Genomic DNA, 26,121 nt, shown 5'->3' on the forward strand with positions numbered 1-26,121 from the left:
AAATGAACAATAATGAAGTCAGATCAGTGGCTACTTTCAGAGAATCTTTATTGAAAAGCAAAAAAAAAAAGTTCCAGCACAAAACAGGAAATACAGACGCGGCCTCGGGCGCGGCGACGGCAGCTCAATGAGAAACAGCCTCAAAGCAAAAGCTCCAATGAAGAAACACAGATTTTATTCCTATATAATCTGTATCATTAAACAGGGTCCTAAATAGAAAACATACATTCAGTGGTCACGTAATAGGACGGAGCAGATTTGGCACGGTCGTGGCTGTGATTTGTTGCCTTTAAAGAAGATCCCAAAAGCAGAGATCACAGCTGTAGGAAATGGTCAGGTGCAGCCCCTACCCCACTAGTGGTGGCTGGCCACATAAAGGAGCTCGTAGTGGTACCAAACGCACAAAAGTACAGAATTATCATTACCGGTGACCTGCCAAAGTGATCACACAGCCGATTGATGGACCTGCTTAAACCACCATGGACATTAGAATTACAGGGGACTTGGAGGGAATTTTAAGAACCCTTTAAAGGCAACAAACCATCAGCGAGTCGGATTATTGGAGACATTTAAAGCCAAGAGAGAATTGGTCATTAATACTTTAGCAGCGTAAATACAGCGGAGGCAGCCATGTTGTGGCCTGGGCCACTGTTCAGCCTATCCGGTCACTAGGAACTAATGACATCATCAGATGCTCCAACATGACCCCACACAAAATTATTTTACTCACCACTGTCACACTTATCACCAAGCAGAGCCTTGTGTGTCAGGTGAATGTTGTGAGCATTTGTGTCACCGAGACATAAGGCACACCGCACCTCATGCCTCAGTCATGCCCACAGTAGTGAATTGGTTCCACTGACAAAATGCGCGTGCGTGATGAGCAGGTGCACTACAAATACACGATCAGTGTTTTACAATTATATTGCCCCCTAGTGACCATATTCTATATTACTCAACATGTAATTCTAACCTACCAAATCCCCAGACCATCACATTTAGCAAAGACCTCATTAATTCTGATTAATCTTAAAACGTCATCTGTGTGAATTGTAGTATTGTTCACACAGTAGCGCCACCTTGTGGTGAGTTTGGAGTTTTGATGGGCAATGAACATTCATTTAGGAAACGGAAGACCGTAAAAAGGCAGAGACAAAAATGTAGGAAGAAAGTACTAAACATTGTCAGGTCTCCAATGCTCCTATTACATACGGACGCTTCAGGACCATATTCGATCAGGCCTTATAACCACTAGCCCCCACCACATGCCCCGAGACTCATCATTCTGTGTTTAAGGTGACTTGTGCATACATAAAGCTTATCAGGGCGAAGGGTCTCAGCAACCACCTGCCCAAAATAAAAATTCCGCAAATGACAAAATACAAGGTTTCACAAAAAATGCAAAGTTCTCGATTCCGATTTGTCATCCATTATCAGTCTGATCAGATTGGACGGTACAAAAAGCATTTAATTTCACTTCGTATTAAGAAAACAAAAAACTTGGAAGCGGGATTACATGGAGCTTCTAGCGTACATTAAAAAAAATTGTCCAAAATACTGTGGTTCCCCTCAACTCATCCGGAGCTGGAGAAGCCTTTCTATAACCTTTATTTCCGAACCTCAGTCATCCCTCTGAATTCATCCAGCAACCACCTCAAAATGTCAGTCATTGAAGAAAATTTGATAAAAGCTCCGGGAAACCCATCCGAACTCCGTGTTTGGAACAAACGTCTAATGAGATGTAGTCCTCTAGGGTTAGAGGAGTTAGGGGGCAGTCCCCAGGTTTAGGATTTAGACCGCGGTCTGGTGGTACCCCAACATTTTAGATTGCGCTATGAGATTAGAGAAGGAACGGTAACCAGCGTGACAGAAAAGCCATGATGCTTTAGGGTTTGCCACGTTCCTTCTCCTCCCAGTAACGCCGGTACATCCCCTCAAACATGCTCTTGCATGAGATTTGGGACTTGAGCTTGGAGCAGATGAGGAAAGAGCCGCCCATCTTCCGGTGCAGAGAGTAGGTCTCCTCCGGTGGAGGGATCAGCCTGTGCTTTAACATGATGGGGATCAGCCGGTGGATCCTTTCTGTGGTGTCCTGGCTTCCAAAGTCAAACGGTATGTCCGAAGCGAAGGCCTCGCCCAGGATCAGGACTGCTTCCAGATGAGCATTTACCATGGCCTATTGAGCAGGACAAACAAAAACACACACAATGAATAACAGTCCCCATCAACGTTCCAGCAGATAACAAGCTGCCGCCACGAAGAGATGAATCGCTCTGTTCTTAGTCATCTCCCCCCACTACAGATCCATTTCAATGACCACCCATCATCTTCCTGACATTACGGATTTCCAAGTACATGGTTGGAACTTGGAGTGAGAAGCCAAATGAGATGAGAGCGGCCTACCTCTGCTCTGACGTAGCCTGGTATAGCCGGCATGCAGATTCCCGGCAGAGAGGTGCAAAACTTGGAAACCCGTCATAGTGCCCATGAAGCCACTTGACCATAATGGAGGAAATCTGTGCAATGGGAAGACCATCCTGCTAGCGCACACAGTTCTAGGCATGTGACCAGGACTGAATGCTCTGCACGAGAAGGGCCCTCTACCAGCTACGCCCATTTGCCCCTCTACCCTATTCTACAACGCGAGGTCATCCAATCACCAGAACTCGGTTACTGATGTAGTAAGCCAATGGGCGGTATTCAATGAGCCTGATTCGCCATGTTTTTATGGTGAATTTGTGTTGGCGAATTTTTGACTAAAACGGTGAATCACCCTATTCAATGACCACATGGCGAATACATTTGAAGGTTTTTTTCGCCATGATTCACCGAGTAGCAATCGCTATCTTTTTATGGAGAAGTGGAATGTGAACTTTTAAAATAAAGTGTTTTGTTTTTACATTTGGTGTCAAAAAATCAGGAATTTTATTCGGAGGAGGGGCATGCTTCTTTTATTCATGTGCTGTAAGCACATGAATATATATTTAATTTTTAAAAAGCAGCCAGCAGGGGGCGCCGGAGCCGAGCCGCTCATTACATATTCATATATTCACTGCACCCGATCGTTACGATCGGGTATAGTGAATATAGTTCCCCTGCTGGCCCACCCGGGGGGCAGCCTGTGCTGCCTGGCACCCGGGGAGCCCACCTAACCCCCACAAACGTTCTGGGCTAGGCAGAGAGACTTCCATCTCTCTGCCTGGCACCGTCCTCAGGCTCCCTGCGGCAATCGCCGCAGGAGCTCATATTCGCCAGTCAGGGGCAGCGAGCCCCTGACACGTTGAATACCGGAGCCCGCCGGCTCCGGAACGTGGCGAATGTGCAGCGAATCCTAAAAAGGATTCGCTGCACCTCGCAGGTATTCTCATTGAATACCGCCCAATATCTCAACATGGCAGTTCTGTCCTACCACAGTATCAGCCTGTACTAAGGATAGACTCAATTGATCGCAACCTTGCATCATTACAGACTGAGTCGCACATAGGGATCTCTCACCTCCGTCTCATAACCAGACAGGAATTTCATCTCCACTGACTTCTGTAGGAGCTTCTCCCGGTTCTTGTCCGCTGCCGCCCTGATCACCTGCCGGACAAATAGATGGAGTGAAGCAATTACCAAGTAGCCGAAAAGCTTTACAGTGTTTATAGAGAGATACTTCTGTTCTATCTACGCCACACTTTCTGCAACAGGACAAGTCTCACCTCAATGTACAAGTCTGTGAACTGCTCATCAAAGCCCCTTGTTGCCCCGAAGTCCAGCAGGGCCACCTACAGCGTATACATAAATAGGAGATTACATTTAGACAGCTCATTACTTAAGGCCCCCATACATTAGGCCCGACAAGTCAGACCTAATCATCTGGACAGCTCCCGTGGGGGGGATGGGGTTTGGATGCGATTTAGAACATGCAGTTCCTGGGGAGCTGCAGGCAGAGGGAGCCGAGCCAGGGAGCACACAGAGAAGGTGCAGGGAGCCGGGTAGCATAGGGGAACAGAAGCTGGACAGTGGGCGCACATAGAAAAAAAAAACCCATACAAATGAATGGGCAGCCAGAGAGCTCTCAGCCAATCACTGGCTCCCCGTTTTATTTGTATGGGGGTTTTTTTTCTATGTGCCCCCGCGCTTCCCCTATGCTGCCTGGTTTCCATTTCCCTATGCTACACAGCTCCCTCTACCTTCTCTGTGCACCCGCCGCCCGGCTTCACATACCCGGCTCTCTCATCACTCTTCACTGCCCCTGCCCGCCTCCAGGCTGCACATAAGATTTACCAAATCTTATGTGCAGCACGTCCGACCTCCCGACTCAATGTGCACGGGACCGCACGTCGGGTCGGAAGGGATGTCTACACATGCAATTTGGGACGATTTCATGACCTAATCCGTCTGAATCGGGTAAAAATCGAGCCCAAATCACAGTGCATGGGGGACATTAGAAGATGGCTCCTTAAAATTGACACATTCAATGCGAGTCATTATGAAAGAAACCAGGTTGTAGGTAAGAGATGTGACCTGCGGGGGCAGCAGAGTACAGCCGAGCAGATGTAACACTGACTGTACAGTCCCTCGATACCAATTTCCCAGAATCCCTCATAATACACAAAATGATTCTTAAACATGGCAATTAGATATATTTGTAAAACCTCGCTATAGAGACGGCATTACTTCTAATTATGGAGGAACCAATCAATTTATAGCACGGTTAAGAAATGGAAGGCAAGCAGCAGCTTCGTACATACAGTGTGGCCAAAATTGGTAATAACTGCAGGCGGCCTCAGGGGGTCTTACACTGGGCTGATCTGTGCGTTCCGACTGCAGCACAGCACCCCTGCGCCAGCCAATTCCCTGCTCCGCAGAACATTTCTATAGAAGAAACTCTGCTCTACAATTGCAGGATATAAACCCCATCCCTGCCATCGGTGGGTCACATATGGAGAGTGCTGGATGAAGACTGTATGGAAGACACTGAAGCCAGTGACAGCCTCGCACAGACGGACTTACCTTCTTCAGCTGCGGATCATAGAAGAAATTGGACCAGTTCGGATCGGTCTGCATGAAGCGGAACTCAAAGAGCTCCCGCAGGCACAGGAACAGGATGTTCTGACAGATCTGGGGGCACACAGAGCAAAAGGAACCATTTATGATACAACACAGAATCTCAGCCATGTGCACGTGTCTACCGATCCCTATATCCAGATATATATACATATTTACATCTGCTCATAGCCAGCATCGCTCCCGCTGTATGTGCCGCCAGAGATTGCACCAACCACAGTCCAATACTAGAACAGTGCTCTTGTCAGAGCAGAACGGTTATGACTGTAGCACTGGTAGCCTCCCAGTACAATAATGTATTAGAGATGGGTCGTTCGCGAATGAACCAAATCTTTTGAACGGAACCCATTCAAGAACGAACCGGATCTTTTGAACGGAACCCGTCCAAGAACGAATGAGCCGCCGATCCCAAAAAAGTGATCCGTTTCAGTTTACAGTACATTTTCCTGATCTCAGTGCTGCCACCTGTGGCAGCTGAGATGTACTACCTCTGGAGACTGAGTTCAGTGCTGTGACTACAAGGGATAGAAAGAATAGCTGCTGCTGCCAGGGATGGCCATCGGGCGATTCTGCACCCAGCCATCGATCAGTGTTTTTACTCGGTCATGTATATTCCCCCCCTTTTTTTTTCATTCATGCCAATGGTGGTCACTGGGACAGTGGGGTGTGGGTGGAGCTTCAGCTACAGGCACCAAGTAGAATAGAGTTCTTCAAGTGCAGCCCAGGCTCCTCCTCCTCCACGCCCCTACAGGCTTCAGTTGTTTCTTGGTGCCTCAAGGCACAGGTACCATGGGACAGGGCTCCGTGCCCTGTCTGATATCTTTATTTTTTAATAATTTTTTTTTTTTTTTTTTTTTCTATTTTTACACGGAGACAGCGTTACGCTGCTCCCCTGTGGCTGGCAGCGGCGCGCTGACTTCCATAGCCAGACCCGCCGCTCTCCTCATGACACGGAGGACGCCGCGCTCCACCACAGGTAAGCGGGCCCTCCATGTGAGGTGACGCGCACACCTTTTAAGTGCGCACCGCTAGCGGTCGAGTCACCGGGCGGGGTGCAGCCCGGGTGACCCTGGCAGTGGCACCCAGTCCTTTCTGCGCGGCCACTAGACCATCAGGGAGCCGTACTGTGGAGCGCCATTTTTGTTAATGGCGCAGGGCACTGATGGTTCCAGGGGAGGCGGGACCTTGATCCACAGCTCCCCGCCTCCACGCTCAGAGCGGCATAACGCTGGTTTCCCGCCTGAGCTTAGCTTCCCCACGCCCCAGCAGCGTACTGAAGACGCCATTACGCGGGACTACACGGTGGGAGAAGTGCACCAGAATCCCTGCTCCTCTACACGCTACAGGAACAGGTTTTTCAGCAGCCCTCTGTACCTCAGTATTTAGCTGAGAGTCAGAGAGTATAGTGTCTTTTCTACTGTCATCCATCTGTATACCTTTATAGTTTCAGAGGGTGTTTCTGTCCACTGTATTATTGTTACTCAGTGCACACAGGGCCTGTCTGTGTTAACATGTCACAGAAAAACCCCAAAGCAAAGCCAGCTAGGGATACACCTAAACTGCATGCTTATACATGCGCTAACTGTAAGGAGAATTATTCCTCCATACAGGAACAAGCTGGTTTGTGTGAACGCTGTTCTGCACAGGACTCCCTGGGGGGCCCCTCAGTCCCAACACATGGGGAACCCAGTTGGGCTTCCACTCTCTCAGCAGCCATGAAGGAGTTAGCAACTCAGTTAGCTGCAAACAGAGAGTCTGCTGCGCAGCCATTGCCAGCTCAGCCTGCTGTTGCTGCATCAGAGCCATCCTGGGTACAGGGTTTATCCTCCTCTGTTCAGGATTTAGTCCAAGTGTCTGCTTCTCTGCAGTCTGCATTGAGGGCTCCACCTAAACGCAAAGCACAGGCCCCTTTAGCTTCTAATCAATCAGATGCTGGGGATGACCTGGACGACCAGGTGGGGGTCGACACAGACGATGATCCTGACATAGATGATGTCGACATAGATGAACCGGACAAGGAGGAAAGGATGACCCAGTCCAGAGTAGACTCCTTAGTTAAGGCTGTTAGGATGTCTCTCAATATTCAGGACACCCAGGCCACAACACCTGACACACTTCTTTTTAAAAAGAAAAAGAAGGAGTTGGCTCTTTTTCCCTCAAATTCAGACTTAAATGAGGTTTTATCTGAAGCGTGGCAACACCCTAACAAAAAGTTTTTAGTGTCCAAACGCCTGATTTCCTTCTTTCCGTTCGCGCCAGCGGACCGTAAGAAATGGGAGGAGCCTCCACAGGTTGATGCTCACGTGGCCCGTCTAGTTAAGGCTACTACCCTTCCCATCCCTACAGTGGCCTCTCTTAAGGATCCTACTGATAGGAAGATTGAGCACTGCCTAAAGTCTGTGTTTTCCAATGCTGGCGTGTCAGCAAGACCGGCTATGGCTTCAGCCTGGGTGGCAAAGGCGATTGCAGCTTGGGCTGACTCCCTACAGGAGCAGATATCCTCAGGTACACGTCGCTCTGAATTGTTATCAACGGTGGACCTCATTAGGGAAGGGGCCACATACCTGGAAGAGGCAGCGATAGATGCAGCGGCACTCTCCTCAAAAATTTCTGCCTCTTCAATTGCTGCCCGACGTGCACTGTGGCTGCGCACTTGGAACGCAGATTCTGATTCCAAAAAGGCATTAGAGGCCCTTCCATTTTCAGGGGAGGTACTGTTCGGCTCTGAGCTGGACAAGATTGTAGCCACCATTGCAACGTCCAAGACAGCTTTTCTGCCTTCGGCACCAGCTAGGCCTAGATCTCAGTCCTTTCGGACCTTCCGTCCACAGGGGAGACCCAGGGGTCAGCCTTCATCAAGGGCGCAGCCCGCCACAAGGCGTCCATCCGCTCCCAAGACCAAACAGTCCTGGGCGGGTCGCCGTCAGGCCCCAAAACAGGCCGACAAGCCCTCAGCATGAGGATCAGGCGGCCCACCAACCACATCAGGTGGGCGGTCGCCTGTTGTCATTTGCCGGGGTTTGGCAGGCCACTACCACCGACAGGTGGGTAAACACCATAGTGACCCAGGGTTACTCCCTCTCCTTTCAGGGACGTCCGCCATCTCGGTTTTTCACAACAAGCATGCCCAGGGAGAAGGACAGAGCGGCTGCTCTGACCAGCTCCATTCACTCCCTGCTGGCAGCAGGGGTCATAGTGCCTGTCCCGCTTTCTCAGCGAGGAGCAGGTTTCTACTCAAGCCTGTTCCTGGTGACAAAGCCGGACGGGTCATTCCGGCCCATCCTCAACTTGAAAGGCCTGAACAAACACCTCTGCATTCCCAAGTTCAGGATGGAGTCCCTCAGGTCTATCCTGCAAGCTCTGGAGCCGGGGGACTTCATGGCATCCCTGGACATCCAGGATGCCTACCTCCATGTGCCAATTCGGACGGACAGCCAGTGCTACCTCAGGTTTGCGGTCAAGAGCAACCACTACCAGTTTATAGCCCTCCCCTTCGGGCTGTCAACCGCGCCACGAATCTTTACAAAGATTATGGCCACCATGGCAGCGGCCCTGAGGGCCCAGGGCGTTCGTCTACTACCATATCTGGACGACCTTTTGATACTGGCTCAATCCGCACAGACACTCCAGGGGCATCTGGAGCTAACGGTTTCCCTCCTGCAGACACACGGCTGGCTCATAAATTGGAAAAAGTCCTCAACAACCCCATCACAGCGGATGGTGCATCTCGGAGCTGTGATAGACTCCAAAACCCTCAGGGTTTACCTGCCGGAGGACAAGTGGATACTTCTCAGAGACCTCATCAAGCTCTTCCTGAAGCAGCACAGAGTCTCGGTGCACTTGTGCATGAAAGTCCTAGGCAAGATGGTCTCTTGTTACGACATGGCGGAATTTGCGCAGTTCCATTCCAGGCCACTGCAAAGGGAAATGCTGCGTCACTGGAACCGTTCCCAACCAGGCCTAAAGTCACAGACCTTTGTCCTGTCCAGGCAGACACGTCTATCGCTCACATGGTGGCTCAGTCCTCTAAACCTTCAAAAAGGGCGCCAGTTTATCATTCCTCAGTGGGTGATGTTAACGACGGACGCCAGCCTCCGAGGGTGGGGAGCTGTTCTGGCAGAACACTCCTTCCAAGGCCGTTGGTCAAGGGAGGAGGCGCTGCTCCCAATAAACATACTGGAGCTAAGAGCCATCCTGCTAGCCCTCAAGTCGGCAGGCCCTCTGATTCACTCCAAACCGGTGAAAATACAATCGGACAATGCCACTGCGGTGGCATACGTCAACCACCAGGGGGGGACCAGGAGCCTAGCTGCCATGAGGGAGGTAACATCCATTCTGCAGTGGGCAGAACATCACCTGTTAGCTCTGTCAGCGGTACACATCCCAGGGGTTCAGAACTGGGAGGCCGACTTTCTGAGCCGCCAGGAGGTACAGTCAGGCGAATGGGGGCTCCACGAGGACGTGTTCCAGGAACTAGTCAACAAATGGGGTCTCCCGCAAATAGACCTAATGGCCTCAAGCGTCAACAAAAAGTTACCCCGCTACGGGGCTCGCTCAAGGGACCCGCAGGCATATCTGGTGGACGCCCTGTCGGCTCCATGGCCATTCTCCCTGGTCTACATCTTTCCCCCAGTAGCACTGCTTCCAAGAGTCCTCAGGCGCCTCAAACAAGAAGGAACCACAGCAATCCTTCTAGCCCCAGACTGGCCCCGCAGAGCCTGGTACTCGGACCTTCGGGAGATGTCTCTGCAGCCGCCTTGGAGGCTGCCAGCTCGTCCGGACTTGCTAGTACAAGGACCATGCCTTCATCCGAATCTAGGCAGGCTAGCTTTGACGGCGTGGCTCTTGAAACGGAAGTTTTAAGAGAGAAAGGTTTTTCTTTACCGGTCATAAAAACCATGATAGCAGCAAGGAAACCGGCTTCTTCCCGGATCTACTATAGAATCTGGAATGCCTTTTTCGCCTGGTGTGCAAAGAAAAACCTTCCGCCTAGGGAGTTTCGTCTTTCCAGGATCCTGGCCTTCTTGCAGGCGGGCCTGGATTTGGGCCTGAGGTTGTCCTCCTTAAAGGTCCAAGTTTCCGCTCTCTCTATTTTGTTTCAGCGGAAATTAGCGAAGAGGATGGCTATACAGACCTTTTTACAAGGCGTCCTTCACATACAACCTCCCTTTGTGCCCCCAATCCAGCCTTGGGACCTCACAGTGGTACTCTCAGCACTGCAAAAACCACCGTTTGAGCCCCTAGAATCTGCAGAGCTCAGGTGGCTAACATGGAAAACGGTGTTCCTACTGGCTATTTCTTCAGCCAGAAGAGTTTCCGACCTGTCAGCATTATCCAGTGCATCTCCGTATCTGGTGTTCCACCCGGACAGGGCAGTCTTAAGAACTAAAAAGGAGTTCCTGCCCAAAGTTATTTCCAGTTTTCACATAAACCAGGATATTGTTGTCCCTGCCTTCTCCCAGTTGGAGGACTCCCCAGAGTTACGCTCTTTGGATGTTTCAAGAGCTTTAAAAGTTTACGTTAATAGGACTCAATCCTTGCGCAAGACAGAGGCCCTGTTCGTGCTCTATGATGCAAACAAGAGAGGTTGGCCGGCAACGAAGCAGACATTGGCTCGATGGTTGCGGCTAACAATAAAACAGGCTTATGTATCTTCTAATAAGCCAGTCCCATCCTCTGTCAGAGCCCACTCCACGCGTTCGGTAGCAGCCTCTTGGGCGGCTCATCAGGGAGCCTCAGCAGAACAGTTGTGTCGCGCGGCCACTTGGTCCTCTCCACACACCTTTTTAAAATTTTACCATTTTGACACGTTCGCCAGGGCAGATTCTGCTTTTGGGCAACGCGTCATCAGTGCAGCTCAGGTGCGTTCCCTCCCGTAAAAGGGACAGCTTTGGGACGTCCCACTGTCCCAGTGACCACCATTGGCATGAATGAAAAAAGGGGATTTTGGTCCTACCTGTAAAATCCTTTTTTCTGAATCCATGGTGGACACTGGGCGCCCGCCCTCGCACACTGATCTACAGTAATGGGGGTCGGCTTACACCTTCCTGAAACTTATTCTTCCTTTGGGTTGCTGGTTTCTTTCCTATTTCTCTTCCTTTTCCTGTACCTTGCGGGTAAGCTGTTGAACAAACTGAAGCCTGTAGGGGCGTGGAGGAGGAGGAGCCTGGGCTGCACTTGAAGAACTCTATTCTACTTGGTGCCTGTAGCTGAAGCTCCACCCACACCCCACTGTCCCAGTGTCCACCATGGATTCAGAAAAAAGGATTTTACAGGTAGGACCAAAATCCCCTTTTTCAAAGCAAGCCGAGGCCCCTTCTAAAAGATACGCATCTTTTCGCTGAGAGATCCGGCGGATCCCGGCTCAGCTCGATGATCCGTTTAGCCCATCTCTATAATGTATATCTGGTTCATAGCTCTACAGTGTCTGGGTAGACAGTAGGTCAACACCAAAAAGTCGACATGATTTTTCCACAATTTTTTGGGGACTTTTTTTATACTTACCCTTGCATGACTTTGCTCTGCTGGACATGGATGGCGAAGCATTACACTGACTGATGGTCCATATCGACATGGACACCAAAAAATGTGTGAAAAACTCATGTCGGCCTTTTCAATGTCGACCTTTTGACCCTGTCGACATTTTATCATCTACCGACTAACCATCTAGACAATGTAGCTCTATCAATCCACAACCGTACAATAAAGAGGTGTACAGCACAGTTTTTAGGAATTCCACCAGGGCATGTTTTCTAGATATCCTCAGGAATAATAAGCACCACCTATAGATCTATGTGCGCCAGACAGACGATCTGGGGAACATGCAGCACTCCATCTCTCAAACCTGGTCCTTTATGATGCACGCTGATCTACAGCTATAAATATGCACACCTGGCAGTGAAAGGGTTAAACGAGGATCGCAGCGATGTCATTCGCGGGAGTCCGGCGGCTGTGTCCTGCGCCGGCCGTTCTCCGGTTCATCTTCCTAAGCTCTCACTAATGTCGCCTTGTTTACCAGCTGTAACTTTCCAGCACCCTTGTGCCGCATACAGAAGACGAGGCGGTAATTTGGGAGAAGTTATTATGCCAACAGAGAGGCCGGACATGGCTGCGTTCCAGGCACCAGCTGGAGAAGATCTGTCACATATCATGCACGCTCCCAACACATAACCGGCTTCTCAAGGCCACTGAAGGTGACAGTTGTGAGCCGTCAACACACAAGAGAGACGGAGCTGCCAATAAATGGGACGTTCTCAGGCCTTAGCAGGACAACAAAACTAAGGGGAGGTTAAGGACCCAGGTTTGCCCCTGTACTGGGGACCTGGAGATCAGACTAAATGTCCTGTGAAGGGAGGAGGAGGGGGAGGAGTGGTAGTAGATTGGCAGGAGAAAGGTCTCCTTGGTGGTTAGACTAAAGTCAGGACAGTTGGGAGACATACAATACTGATCCCGGCAGGACACCACCAATGCCTTCAGCCCGATCTGACAAGGTCGCGTTTAACCAGTTATTTACCCTTGTACTGTCCATCTCCCTATTCATTTCTTCTATAGCGGGTTCTCCATCAAACGCTTCCTACAATATCCACACATCTGCGCTGCCAATAGAACGCAATGCCTTAGCATACACACATTACAGCGGCAACTGCCTTGTGTTCTGGTTACATTATTTATTAATAACCGGTTTACTGTGCTTACATTGTATTAAACATTTATGTTGTTTCCAAAAGAAACCGAACCATTCATAAACTAATAAACTTCTTGTGTCCCACGTCGGCCACCGCCCCTTACACCCTGCACAGTGAGGTGCGCTTACCAGCTGCAGTCCTGTTACAGCAGATACATAGCTAAGGCTTGTGTAACAAAAACATGTTTACCCCCAACAGAGAATCCCCCCCCCCCCGCCCCCCAGCAACACACATGCAGGCAATTTCTCACTGCAGTTCCTATGCAGCCCACAAGGTGCTGCACATACGAGGGAACTGGGGATAGAATCAGCCTGTTTACTTTCTCCACCCCAAATTTGGCACATGGTACCAGAAATCCAGAACAGTCATGCTATTCAGATTTCTGCTGCTTTATGGTTGAAATAAAGCACTTATAAATTTTCAAGTCTACAAGGGGAGCCAACATTAGAGAATAAAAAAAAAAAAAAAAAGGGGAGAACCTCACCCCAGAGGGGTAAGAACAAAGTGAAAGTCGCCAGTTTTGGCAGTTACCTCGTTGCGGGTCTCCTGGCTGAGATCCTCCGCTTGGTCGAGAGGGAACCCGGACACCAGCTCGGTAGTAAGGACGTGATCGCTGCACAGCTCATCCACGACGGCCGGCACGTAGAAGAACGGGTGGTCCTTTAGCAGCTCCCTGTGTCGGACAAAAGATTAAGATCATCAGCTCACCCTCTACTTTCCATCCAAGTGGTGGACTCGGCACAACGAGAGTGGTCCCTACCCCCAGCCAAACAAGAAACCCCGCTTCATGCACTGCAAAATATTGCTATCAAATCAGAATTATCAATCGCGGTGAACACTGAGAGACCTTGAAAGCGGGTTGGAGGGGGCAGCAGCTATTTAACATTATAGTGGCTCTTTCCTTTTACCACACCCATAAATGTTAAACAGATAAGGTACATTGGGGCAGATGTATTAAGCTTTAACGAGAGATAAATGCAAGGGTGATAAGGAGAGATAAACGTCCAGCCAATCACCTGCTAACTGCCATGTTACAGCCTGTGTTTGAAAAAAGTCAGTAAGGAGCTGATTGGCTGGACATTTATCTCTCTTTATCACCCTCGCATTTATCTCTTGTTAAAGCGTAATACATCTGCCCCATTAACCTTTATGGATTGTTTCAATCCTTCACAGATCTTACAACCAATTGATTGCAGAAAAGAGAAGTCTGAAAAATAATAGTCTCTTATCCCAACCAGAGGTTATTATGTGACTCCCAGGCCCATTGATCACTCCTCGCATTTACAATGCATTGTTATCGCCCAGGATCGCATTGTACAATGCGATCCTACCATAGGGATGTACAGTATCAGCCCCGATCCAAAAAAGGTTAATGGGGCAGATGTATTAAACCTTAACAGGAGATAAATACAAGGGTGATAAAGAGATAAATGTCCATCCAATCAGCTGTACCTTATCCGTTTAACACTTGAGAGTGTGGTATAAAGGAGTTAAAAGGAAAGCGCCGCTGTAATTTGCACCACTGTTTCGTGATCGTTATATATGGGTGGAAAGTTTGGAAGGGTGGGGTGAAGAGGTAGTATAGAAGTAGTGCATTAAGAGTCGCTGTATGCCAACGCAAGATAAAACACAAGACACGTACTTGAACCTTTTTGCGCACGCAGCTTCCCGTTTATAATCGCACTCCAGAGCCAGCTCCCGGCTAAGGACCTCGATCAGGTGCTCCGGGAACAGACCTAGGAGAAAGTACCAAGGTCAGCACTAGTCACATCATGGGTTAACTGGTCACCGCTGACGACAATGACAAGGAATGTTCCCAACACTGGTCACATATAAAAGACTCATTAGTGCGGGGGGTATTGCATGGATGAGAGGAGACACAGGTCTAGCCGCCATTGTGTCCAACACAAAGCGGAGTGCGGTAATACGATGCGCGCTTGTACCTTCAGGGAGAGCGTTGCTCATGTTGAGGACGGTCATGAGGTTATTCACGTCGCTGTTGATGCTGTGAGCTACTCCGGGATACTGGAACAGGGAGACACACACAAACGATTTCCCATTTAACGATCACAAAAGAACCAAAATCGTCACAAAAAAATAAAAAAAATCGGTTCAACGGCAAAATATTTCTGGTTATGAACGCAGTCCGCCTAACAGCCAATTACACAACAGCTTTTAGAAGTCAGGCCGGAATGCAGACGCCTGATTGGTCACTAGTAACAACTACAGTACACATGGAATCAAAAGAGAACGGCCGCCCACCTGGATTTTCATGGCGACCTCCCTCCCGTCCTTCAGGCCTGCCAAGTGAACCTGGCCAATAGAAGCCGCAGCGAACGGACGCTCTTCGAAGAACTCCAGCTTGTCCCTCCAGTTGGGTCCCAGATCAGCGTTCAACGTTTTCTGTGGAGAGATCAGATCACAATACAATGAGATCCGGCTTTAGCCACATGGATGACAGCGGTCATGTGTTCTATGATGTACCCAGACCTCACTAGCACAAAGAGTACAAAGTGGTGGAGAAAAAAAAATGGGGCGATTCAGACCCACTCTGTGCCGGTCAAATTCGCCACCCGGCCTATTGAACATGTGCAAATATGTTAAGGTGCAAACCCCTGGAGCGAACACCTTCGGCCGGGGTTTTTGATCCAGGATGGGCAGACAGGGGGTGGATGCAGGGTGGCGGGTGTGCCCATACAAACTCTGGGTGTACCCATGTGAATGCAGGCATGTCACATGACTCCAGCGCCCGCCCGGCCAGAATAAATGTCTACAGTTTATTTGCACAGGGATGAAAAACCATTAATTTGAGATGTGTACATGAACGCAACCGCTTGCATGCTAGAGAGGGGTTCCGGGGGGGGGGGGGGGGGGGGGGGGGGGGCGTAGTTGTACAGGGCAGCATTCTTAGGTCTGAATCAGGCCCAATGCAAGGAATGATCTATTCGCTAGTACATGGTCTTGTGCAACCCTGCTGTCTGTATTCTGTGAGCTTCAGTCCTGTGTCTACATCAGCTAATACTCTCACCAATCACTGCCCTTGGATACAACCTCTCTCCTACACAATGACACGGCGGGGTATTGGCCAGGCTCCCGGAGGAGAGGAGAGTGACAGAAGAGTCTTCTCATGGGGGTCCGAGGTCTCAGTTTTGTGCAGTCACTAACTACACACAAAGCCGGTGCTCCCGCGTACCGGCGTCATGCCGGAGGTGCTGAAAGTACCCAACATTACACAAGGATCCAAACAAGTATTATAGTCCGTGCGTCTCCTCTACTGCACCACATACACTTTCATTTGAGGATATCTGAAGGAAGGATTACTATGTGACCCTCATCTGGGAATAAATGCCTGAAAACCCAAATCCGTAACCAAAAGGTGACCAGATGTGGAGAATTCTGACCAACGTGACATTTGCGACGCTCTCCAAAAGAATAGCATCATAAATGGTCAGGATCCAATGGTCTGGAGAGAAAACCGTTGCCAAACAAAAGATGCCGATGCCTAAATACAGAGGTGTAACCCTGGCAGAGAACCGCACTCACCGTCATCTGCTTGATGGGCATGAAATCCGCACTCTGGCGCACCCTCTCGAAGATCTTCTGCAGCTGCGGGTTAATAAAGGCATCGTCTGTACAGAGAGACAAGGGGGGGACAGAATGTAACCCCTAGGCTGGTATCGCCCTAGATAACAGATAGGAACGATGTCATTATAGAGGAGGGATCATAGAGGTCTTGGGCAGAATCACAGCAATGTTCACGTCCATAACCCCCTGCTACAGTCTACACCAGGCATGTCCAAACTGTGGCCCTCCAGCTGTTGTGAAACTACACATCCCAGCATGCCTTGCCATAGTTTTAGCATTTCCTAATAGCAAAACTGTGGCAATGCATGATGGGACTTGTAGTTTCACAACAGCTGGAGGGCCATAGTTTGGACATGCCTGGTCTACACTATAGACTGCAGTTATACTATAACAATGTATATCTGAGACCTAGGTATCCAATGTATGGCCCGGACACTGTATGTGTGAGGGGCTCTGGGATTGGTCAGCTGCAGCCACAATGGACTACTCCCTCCACTACACAATCGATGTACAGTATTCCCCATCACACAGGATGGAGACGCTACAGATGACAATGGTGTACGGCCTGCACACGGACCATTGGAACGCAATACATGGTCTATGTACAAATTCTGTGCATGATTTGAAAGGTTGCCGGCATATACAAGCCAATAATTCTGCAATTACGGAATTCCCAAATATGTCCCGCCACGCTTCACAGCACAGCATTGCCATTGGTCACCACTGGTTGGAAGACACAAGGGGCTTGTGAGGAGGTGCACAAAACAGGATAATAGAAACAAAAACATAAAACAAATGTGTCCTCTTAACGGGATCTCTGATTGAGTAACTCTTGTGCTCAGTCCCCAAAGCTTGTGCTCAGTCCCCAAAGCTAGTAACGGCTCTGGGTATGTGTACAGTGTACGTGGATCTATAAGTCAGCCTGATAACATGCAGGCTATGGGTATTATCCGGAACATGACAAACGATTGCTATTTTCATCTCCCAACAACTGGGGTATGTCCAGGATACATTTACAGACAACAGCTGCGGACTGAGAAATACCGTGTCACAATCACCTCCCAGGGACAGGACGGCCTTGTACCTGACATGTACTACACCAACCGTCACTGTTGGGCAACAAACCACAAGCCGGGGGGGGGGGGGGGGGGTGGTGGTGTTCAGATGCCGATTATTCCCCAGAAATCTTGCCTTCATCAGGAGATTCCTGCCCTGGATACGATGCCGGCGGCTCTTTGCTCGGGGGTTATTAATAACGCTTAACAAACGGCCACCTGCACATAGTGGAAATGTACTGAGCAGCCGCCGGTAATACAAGGCGGCATGAACTCTCCAGAGGTGCAGAGGGGTGCACAGACCAGGGTGCCCAATCATCACCTCCAATTGCTGCACTTTCCTCGGGGAGCGTTTTCAGAGCTTCACAGGGGCGGAACGCTGTTGTCCGACAGCTGCGCGGGGGTCACATAGAGCAGAGTATGACTGACAGCTGTGGAGCTTTTACTGGAATGCAGTGCGGACTAGGTCAGTGTCGCCCGCAGAGTGGACGTCTCAGTCGGACCGGTCTTATAGACGCGGGTAGCGCTGCAGATTTGGGTGACGGAGCAGGAACACACTAAGTGACCGCATTAGGGGTAACCGCAGTATTTTCCCTTTAGGTGTCATAGCTCTCCAGCTGGTGTAAAACTACAAATCCCAGCATGCATTTCCCCTGCTTTGCTAACAGAGAAAGCTTAATCTGCGGCAGGGCATGCTGGGACGTGTAGTTTCACAACAGCTGGAGAACCGCAGGTTGGCGGGGCCTGATCTAGATGAAAACAAACACTATTTATGGTGCTGCAATGCAGGAAGGGGGCGTGGACAGACTTCCAGGTCGCTCTGACCGGCCGGAGCCGTAATCTAGGAGAGAACAGCGCGAGCAGGACCTGCTGCGGAGGATTCCTGGTGGGTACAAAGTGGTGTTCATTAACAGGAACTGGCTTTTACAAAAGTAGAAATTAGGTCACTGTATTATTGGTGGTCATGGTATTACTGGCCAGCCACGATGCGTTTATGAATGCATAGTTTATTGCAATGATTCTGATGAGCGGCGCTTAGTACTATAGAGTGTGAACTGTAGCGGGGTATGCTGGGACGTTTTGTTCCACAGCACCGGGATAGCGACTTTATATACTGCTTCCAGAGTGGAAGCTTTGCCTCCAGGTTCTGTAACAGTCACCAAGTATACAGCGTGTGGCCCCTCGCCAACGCTACAATAAAACACTGCATTCATACAGTGCGCAGTATCGGTAACACAACCGGTTACACAACATCCGATGTACAATAGAATAACTGGATACCTCAACCAAACAGAAAGCCATTATTTACAACCATGCGCTTAGCAGACCCAAGGAAAAGAACCAAACTGTTCTTGTTCTACTTCTGCATATCAGACAATGCTTCGCTTTTTAAAAGAAACTCCACAGGAATGCAAGACAGTTCCCGCTACAGCCACTAGGGGGAGCCCCCTCTTCCAGGAGTTAACCCTGTAGATGCCGGTTATACTATTATATTCTATGGATAGTCGTAAGAATATAAGTCTAATCCCCCCCGAGAATGGGCAGAAGGCGACTCTGGACTCGTTCTGAGGAGTCATTAGGCTGAAGTCCTTCTTCCTGAAGCTTATGCAACCAAGGTCTGGGGTCACCGGTAATTAGGAGCAGTAACCGGCGTCTCTCGCGACCCGTGAACCGTCTCTTCTGCAAAGCTTTGATATAAAATACATTGTGTGTCCGCGCTGCGGCGAAAACAGCAGGTTCCCAATCGTCGCATTCAGAACATTCTGCTCGGATTAGGAGCCTCGCTGCCAGGTTAGAGACAGAGTTACGGCTCCCAAATTATAAATGCTGATGGGTATTTTTCCACTAATTATTTGACTCCCCTCCAAACATCTGATAAAGGTTAAGGCCGCTGACAGGTAGCAGCGTAAATCCGGTTCTAGACGCATACAAGAGGAGAAATCCTATCCACAGCGTTCCGGGGCCCACGAAACCAACATAGAGATCTCAGATGTGCTACATAGAACGGACATTGGGGCCCCATACACGCTGGGAAAGCGCTTGCGAAACGTTGTACTTAATGAGTTCTCATACTGGATGGTTGTTGAAACTGGTGAAGGCTTTATACAACAATAGTGTGTATATGTTATAGGAAAACCATTTGTCCCAATGTGTACATGCCACCCCACATCCTGCAAAGCCCTAACCCAAACTAGATGGAGAAGGATACTTTATTCCATCATCTAAATGGATTAATGAAAATGTAAAGCAGACTATGCATAAAAAGAAAACCCTCCATCCTCAATAAGATTTTGCCAATATAAGACATCTTTGTACGGACCAATTATTTTAGCAGACCTACAACGGCGACGCTTTGCACATTGATAGGCCAGCAACGAGTAACTTACTGGCTGTCACATCAACTCATCCACAAACTGTGGGGGAAACAGATGGGGGGCCCATGATAAACGCTCAGCAGTTCCCCAGCATGTCTCTAGACAGGTACTGATTTAGGAGAATGGAACGAGAAATCAGCTGCTATGGTTTGAAACTATTTCCCGCTGAGATCAGAACAGCGTGGGAAATACGTCTCGATACAAGTTATACCGGTCTGCACTACAATACTCAGCACAACCGCATGATCACATTTTATATGGTCCCGCTAAATAGCGGCTGCATGCTGTCTAAGTGGTGAAGATTTGCACAATCCATTTATTAGCATATAGACTCTCTTTTCTTTGGATGAGCCACTAAGTGCCTCATACCTCAGCATTATTAGATAAATAGGATGAAATCGGACGGATGTTGATGCGGGGCAGCTGCCTCCGCTGTGACCAGGTGACTGACATAGGTGTTTCCATGTCCGTATGTCCCGTTCCCCAGTGTGCACAGGACTATACGGTGTTCCGTGACCTTACCCTGAATACTCAGCATCTGGCCCAGCTTCAGGGCAGCTCCCCGGACCTTACACAGGGTCCTCACGATTCTCTCGGCATTGGCTTCCGATAAGAAAGGGCTGGAGTCCATCACTGACTTCTTACCTGGAACAACAAGAAAATAAGAACATTTTACATTTAAATATGTTCTTATTTTATAAAAACAGGGTTATTGGCAGAGATTACATTGGCTGAATATTGTGTTTCTCCATACGTGCTAAGGTCTAGAAATCTACCACAATCACTGCCCACAAAGATGCCAGGCCATACCGACCGAGGGTCAGCCATGTGGCAACCACAATGTATTAAGTGCCCAAGCCCCAATGTATTACAGCCATAGATTTATCTGACCGGTCACTGCTCTGTGCAGCAGTCAACACTGGTGTGCTCTGATTGGCTATGAGCAGTCCAATACCTGCCTACCTCATGCCCCGCCCACCAGTTTGTAACTACTTTTGTAGAACAAAAACGTATAGATATTTATTAAGTACAGTGGTTTATATGCAGGTAACCATGGGATACGGCCATTAGGTCAACATGCATCTGAAATAGGTCAACAGGGTCAAAAGGTTGGCAGTCAAGTTTTTCACTTTTTTTTTTTGCCCACAAGGTCGACAGATGGAAATAGCCACAATCCCCGGTTATATAGTCTATGTTCAGGCTGCAATGTAGGAGTAAGCACTGTCAATGGACAGTGTAATAGCATTACTTCCTCACAGCGCTGAGGTCATGGGTTCCATTCCCACCATGGCTCTAACTGTGCGGAGTTTGTATATTCTTCCTGTACTTGCGTGGGTTTCCTCCGGGTAATCCGGTTTCATCCCACAATCCAAAAATATACTGGTAGGTCAATTGGCTTCCAACAAAAATTAACCCTAGAATGTCTGTGTGCGTGTACATGTGGTAGGGAATATAGATTGTAAGCTCCACTGGGTCAGGGACTGATGTGAATGTTCAAATATTCTCTGCACAGCGCTGCGGAATATGTGTGCGCTATATAAGAAACTGGTAATAAACACCTTGCTGCTATATTTATTGTGCCCCAGAGAACAGCTAGAAGCAGCTCAGCCAGTGTTCCGTCACCATGCTAAACGCGTGTGCTGCACAGTTACAAGCCCGATATCTGCACATAAATCTGCACTGATTCTCCCCCCCCAAAAAACGGCAATATCTCAACAGACAATGCACAATAAGCCTACACCCGTCACCGCTGCATCCACTACAGGCCACATTCCCGGCCTCTCGTCTGAACCAGCAAACTGCCTTGGAGATGGAACGGGCTGAAACTGATCAGAGCGGAGAGTGTGAGAGAGAAGAATATATCAACTCTGTGCTGCCAGCGCTTCCCCATAAAGATGTACAGGTGCCCGTCCACGTGCCCTCGTCGTGCCACAGGAGGATTAGGGTGTGAAGAGTGAAAGTGCTGCTACTTGAAGAGCACTAATATCAATGACAAACACCAATGACTTTCGCAGCTGCTGATCCGCGGTGCCGGCCAAGATGGAAATAAAACCCTGAGATCAGAGCGTAAACCTTACAGAGCGCAGATCTAAACAATGTGGTGGTTCGCTGCCAAATAGCCCTGAAAGAGCAGCGTTCCGTCCCCACAGAGACACCCGATCGAGTCCGAGGGGCAGAATGGAAAAATCACATCAGCCAGTTACTTAATCATGCGAGAACATGTAATCATCACTTATCTAACCGCTCATTAACTCCCACGTGGGCTAAAGACTTCTAACCAAGGGCAGGTTTATAGGTTAGAAGTGCCAGGCACAGGTGAGGAAGAGGAGGGCAGTCTGGGCACAGGAGAAACCGATCATCCATTATCCATTTATGGAGTACTGAGGAGAGAAGATTACAGACAGCCCGGCCAACAACAGAGCAGCCGCCACAGACCCTTCCCCTGCCTCAACAGCGTAAGGCAAGGTTCCACTTAGGGTGCCCATACACCATTGGGGTATTAGGGCAATCCTATGGATGTAGTGGTGGGGGATCGGGGATATCAAACGATATCGCCAGAGTGGTCACCCAGCCTAGGTCATCCTGGTCTTTGACCCCAAGATCGGAACACCTTCCTGAAACTAAACATGGCTAAAACTGAACTTCTAATCTTCCATCCCCCGAACATCCCCTCTTCTCCCACTATCTCCATCAGCATTGGTGAAACCGAGATCACCTCCACCGACCAAACGCGCTGCCTCGGTGTCATCATTGACTCCTCCCTCTTTCACCCCCCACATTCGTGCTCTCTCACAGTCTTGCCGCTTTCACCTACGCAACATCTCATGCATCAGACCATTCCTCTCCACTGACGCGACCAAAATTCTCATTCACTCTCATTCACTCTCTTGTCATCTCCCGCCTTGACTACTGCAACATCCTTCTTTCTGGGCTACCTCTCACCCGCCTCGCACCTCTCCAATCCATTCTTAACGCTGCTGCTAGGCTCATCTTCCTTTCCCGCCACTCTACCTCCGCCTCCCCCCTCTGTCTATCTCTTCACTGGCTCCCCATTCCTTTCCGAGTTCTCTTTCAACTCCTCACCACCACCTACAAGGCTCTCTCCTCCTCCACCGCTCCTTACCTCTCTTCACTGATCTCTATCCACACTCCCTCCCGTCCTCGTCGCTCCATCGCTGACCGCCGACTGACCTCTCACCTAATCACCTCCTCCCACTCCCGTGTCCAAGACTTCTCTCGCGCTGCCCCCCTGCACTGGAACAACCTCCCGCCACCCATCAGGCTATCTGATTCCCTTACCTCCTTCAAGCCCCACTTTTTTCGACTAGCCTATCCCTCCTCCTAACCTCTTTTGATCCTCCTATCCTGCCTCTGTTCCCCTCCGTTCCTACTTATCCTATTGTATTTCGTTCATCCACCCACCTATTTTTAGTATGTTAACTCTTATGAGCAGGGCCCTCCTTCCTCACGTACTCACCCTACCTCATTACCTCACCTGTGCTCCTGTCCTGTTCTTCCCTTCCTCTACTTCATCTTCAGTCTCCTCGACAATTTCCACACCTACTTCTGAACTGATGCTGATTTTAGTTCTACCAGCTATACCCCTATTTATACTGTATTTTTCAACACACCCTGTACGTTACCTTGTAATTTGTTTTTTTTTGTTTGCTATGTATGGCGCTGCGGACACTTTGCGGCGCCTTATAAATAAACGTACTACTACTACTACTACCTTTAGGTATGTTCTGTAGCCTGAGGGCAGGAATCTGTACCCACCACCATTATACAGAAACCTCCACAAGACACAGCCCAGTAACGGATACAGAACAGGCACACGTTGCCCCCTGCCCCATAGAGTGCGGGGGCGCTCAGAAACACAAGGCCTGTATGTTATTACCTCCGATTCCTTGGTTTAATGTTTTATAACAAGGTTACATAGTGATAAAAGAATAGAATAACAAGCTTATCTGGGTTTTATATTTCTGGCAGGCTTCAGTTCTTGATCACCGTCCAAAAAACCAGGCGATTAAACACGAATACAGAGAGGAAGGTGCTAGGTGTTGGTACGCGCCCTTCTTGCCAATATTAAATATTGGGTGTGTCGGGTCTAATGTATGCATTCCAATGTCAGGAAAACACTCCACAATCTTAGACACACCGCAGGACGGAAGCTCATTACGGTGTGTAAACTTATTTTGTGCAGTCATGAACAGATCGGCGCGCAGGACTTGCCTCGTAGCCGTACCTTTGGCCGTAATCTGGGCGGAGGGCGCTGATATTACAAAACCTCTCGGTTCTCTATTATAGGTGGAGATATTCAAATCCTAAATATGTCCGAGTACATCCAGCAAACCTTTGTATGTTGAACAGCACCATGGCGTGATGCGGTAGTGCTGAGCAACAATTTGTGCGTCTTTTTCCACTAACAATAGCCTTATTGGCATTGCTATGCGAGCACAAGCAGACCTTGCTGATTAAAATAGGAGGCAGGCGCGCGCGTGTGTGTGTGACTACAGCTCTATCTGCATAGGATATTTTATGTTGCTGTTTTAATGGAAACACTTACGTGCCATTTCGTATGCAGATACAGACAGTCACACACAGGAATATAAGGTTGCCGTATATTTTAATCAGCAAGGTCTGCTTGTGCCTCTTGTTCTCAGAGAGACATGGCTAAGGTTGACAGGTCGACAATGGAAAGGTCGATTGCCAAAAATGTTGAGTTTTTCACGTTTTTTTCTTGTCCCGAATGTCGACATGGACACAGTCTGTGTTCTGTGGCGCTGGCCATGCTTCGGGCACTATTTTATTCCCCTACAACGTCGTAGTGGATGGTAGGGCATGAAAAAAATATCATGTCAACCTTTTGACTGTCAAACTTGCCATTGTCGACCTAATGCTTGTGTCATCCTTAGCCATATCGACCTGTTGCATGTGTCAACATAAGCCATGTGGACCTTCAATGGTCAACCCAACGCATATCGACCCATGACCCTATCAACAGCTGCAGGGATTGGGAGGTTTGTGCAGATGATCGCCCAGTTACAGGAAGATCAGTGTATATCGGTTATGTCGGTGCAGCAGAATCCAGCACCGTAACCCAGCTCTTACCCATCAGAACCACACAGCCATATATGGAAACTGCATCTCTGCAGATGATCACTGCTGTGCAAAACTGTCACCGCATAGTAATAACATCGATAGCCTATCAAAACCAAGAGGAGGGGGGGGGGGGGGCTGCGCTCGGCACAATATTTTATTCTCCCACCGCACCCAAGTGGATGGCATGAAATACCGCCTGTCGGCACCAAAAAAAAAAAAATGAAAGACCCCAAGTCGAGCTTTTGACTGTCGATCTTCCACGTGTCAACCTAATGACCCTGTCGACCTTCTTGCATGTCGACCAAATGGTTGTCAACCCAATGTCCGGATACCAATTTTTTAGTAATTTAAATGTGCGGGCCCAGCCAGTCTGAATCTGGCAGCGATTAAATCGGTCGGGGCCAGTATTCCTAACGGAGAACCCTGACACCTGGCTCTGCAGGGCTGTGTGCTGAGATGGATCACTTGTGTGCTGAGCAATACGTGCCTCCTTATACCAGCAGACAACTGGAGCCAGCGTGGTGGGACACAAGGGTTTTACTGTCCCTATGAAGAAGCGCCTAAGTCAGAGCAGAAGCCATACGCATTACAGTACATAGCCGCACAGCGCAATTCACAGGTGCTCTAACTGTAATCTTACAGCAGCGGCCTGCACCAGCATAACCGGGAGGGATTAGCCAATAAGAGGTGAGCACCGATTGACATCATCATCATGTGAATTGTGCAGAGTAGTATACGCTAAACGAGAGGGTCGGTACATGTAATGTGAAATGAGAAGAGATTAAAGGAGGTATTCAATCTGGGCCGCTATTTCCGACAGGGGAAATAACAGCCGCAGCCTATTCAATACTGCCGTTTCCGACAAAACAGATCAAACTTTAAACAAGGCCGTTTTCGCCGACACGCCCACTTTTCGACCCTTGATAGGTGGAACATTGAACTCCGCCTGTCGAGTAAGCGAAAACAGTCCTGGATGCCGATTGTTGGATGTTCCCACAGTCGGAATCCCAGATTGAATACTGCCCATAGTATTGGTTTCACTTCCCAGGTCTTTTAAATCCAAATCTGTATAAACCCCACAAGGGTGATTTAGGGGAAGGGAAAAAGTGCAACGTCCATTCCCAGCTCCGCGGACAATCCTGCCAGCCAGGTCCGGGAATACAGGAAACTTGGAAGAGCGTTCTGTGAGCCGAGCTATGCGGAGATATAAGTACATGCTCCCTTGCTGCTTTTTTATTGTTTTCTTATGCCTGCTAAGCTATGCGG

General features: G+C 49.1%; 1 protein-coding gene across 1 annotated transcript in view; it reads right to left on the reverse strand.

Moving 5' to 3' along the window:
- Nucleotides 1-23: 23 nt before the first annotated feature.
- The window catches only part of COQ8A (coenzyme Q8A), a 41,536-nt gene continuing 15,438 nt past the window's right edge, over nt 24-26,121 (reverse strand). The window contains exons 6-15 of the mRNA XM_083175528.1: nt 20,275-20,397; nt 16,281-16,366; nt 15,000-15,140; nt 14,681-14,762; nt 14,380-14,473; nt 13,269-13,410; nt 4,999-5,106; nt 3,702-3,767; nt 3,496-3,582; nt 24-2,176 (exon numbers count right to left, since the gene is read on the reverse strand). Of these exons, the coding sequence (XP_083031654.1) occupies nt 1,886-2,176; nt 3,496-3,582; nt 3,702-3,767; nt 4,999-5,106; nt 13,269-13,410; nt 14,380-14,473; nt 14,681-14,762; nt 15,000-15,140; nt 16,281-16,366; nt 20,275-20,397 (1,220 nt within the window). The 3' untranslated portion in view covers nt 24-1,885. The remainder of the gene's footprint in view (nt 2,177-3,495; nt 3,583-3,701; nt 3,768-4,998; nt 5,107-13,268; nt 13,411-14,379; nt 14,474-14,680; nt 14,763-14,999; nt 15,141-16,280; nt 16,367-20,274; nt 20,398-26,121) is intronic.

Source organism: Crinia signifera, chromosome 3 (assembly GCF_055691185.1).
Source record: "Crinia signifera chromosome 3, ASM5569118v1, whole genome shotgun sequence".
In the NCBI taxonomy this organism is placed as follows: domain Eukaryota; kingdom Metazoa; phylum Chordata; class Amphibia; order Anura; family Myobatrachidae; genus Crinia; species Crinia signifera.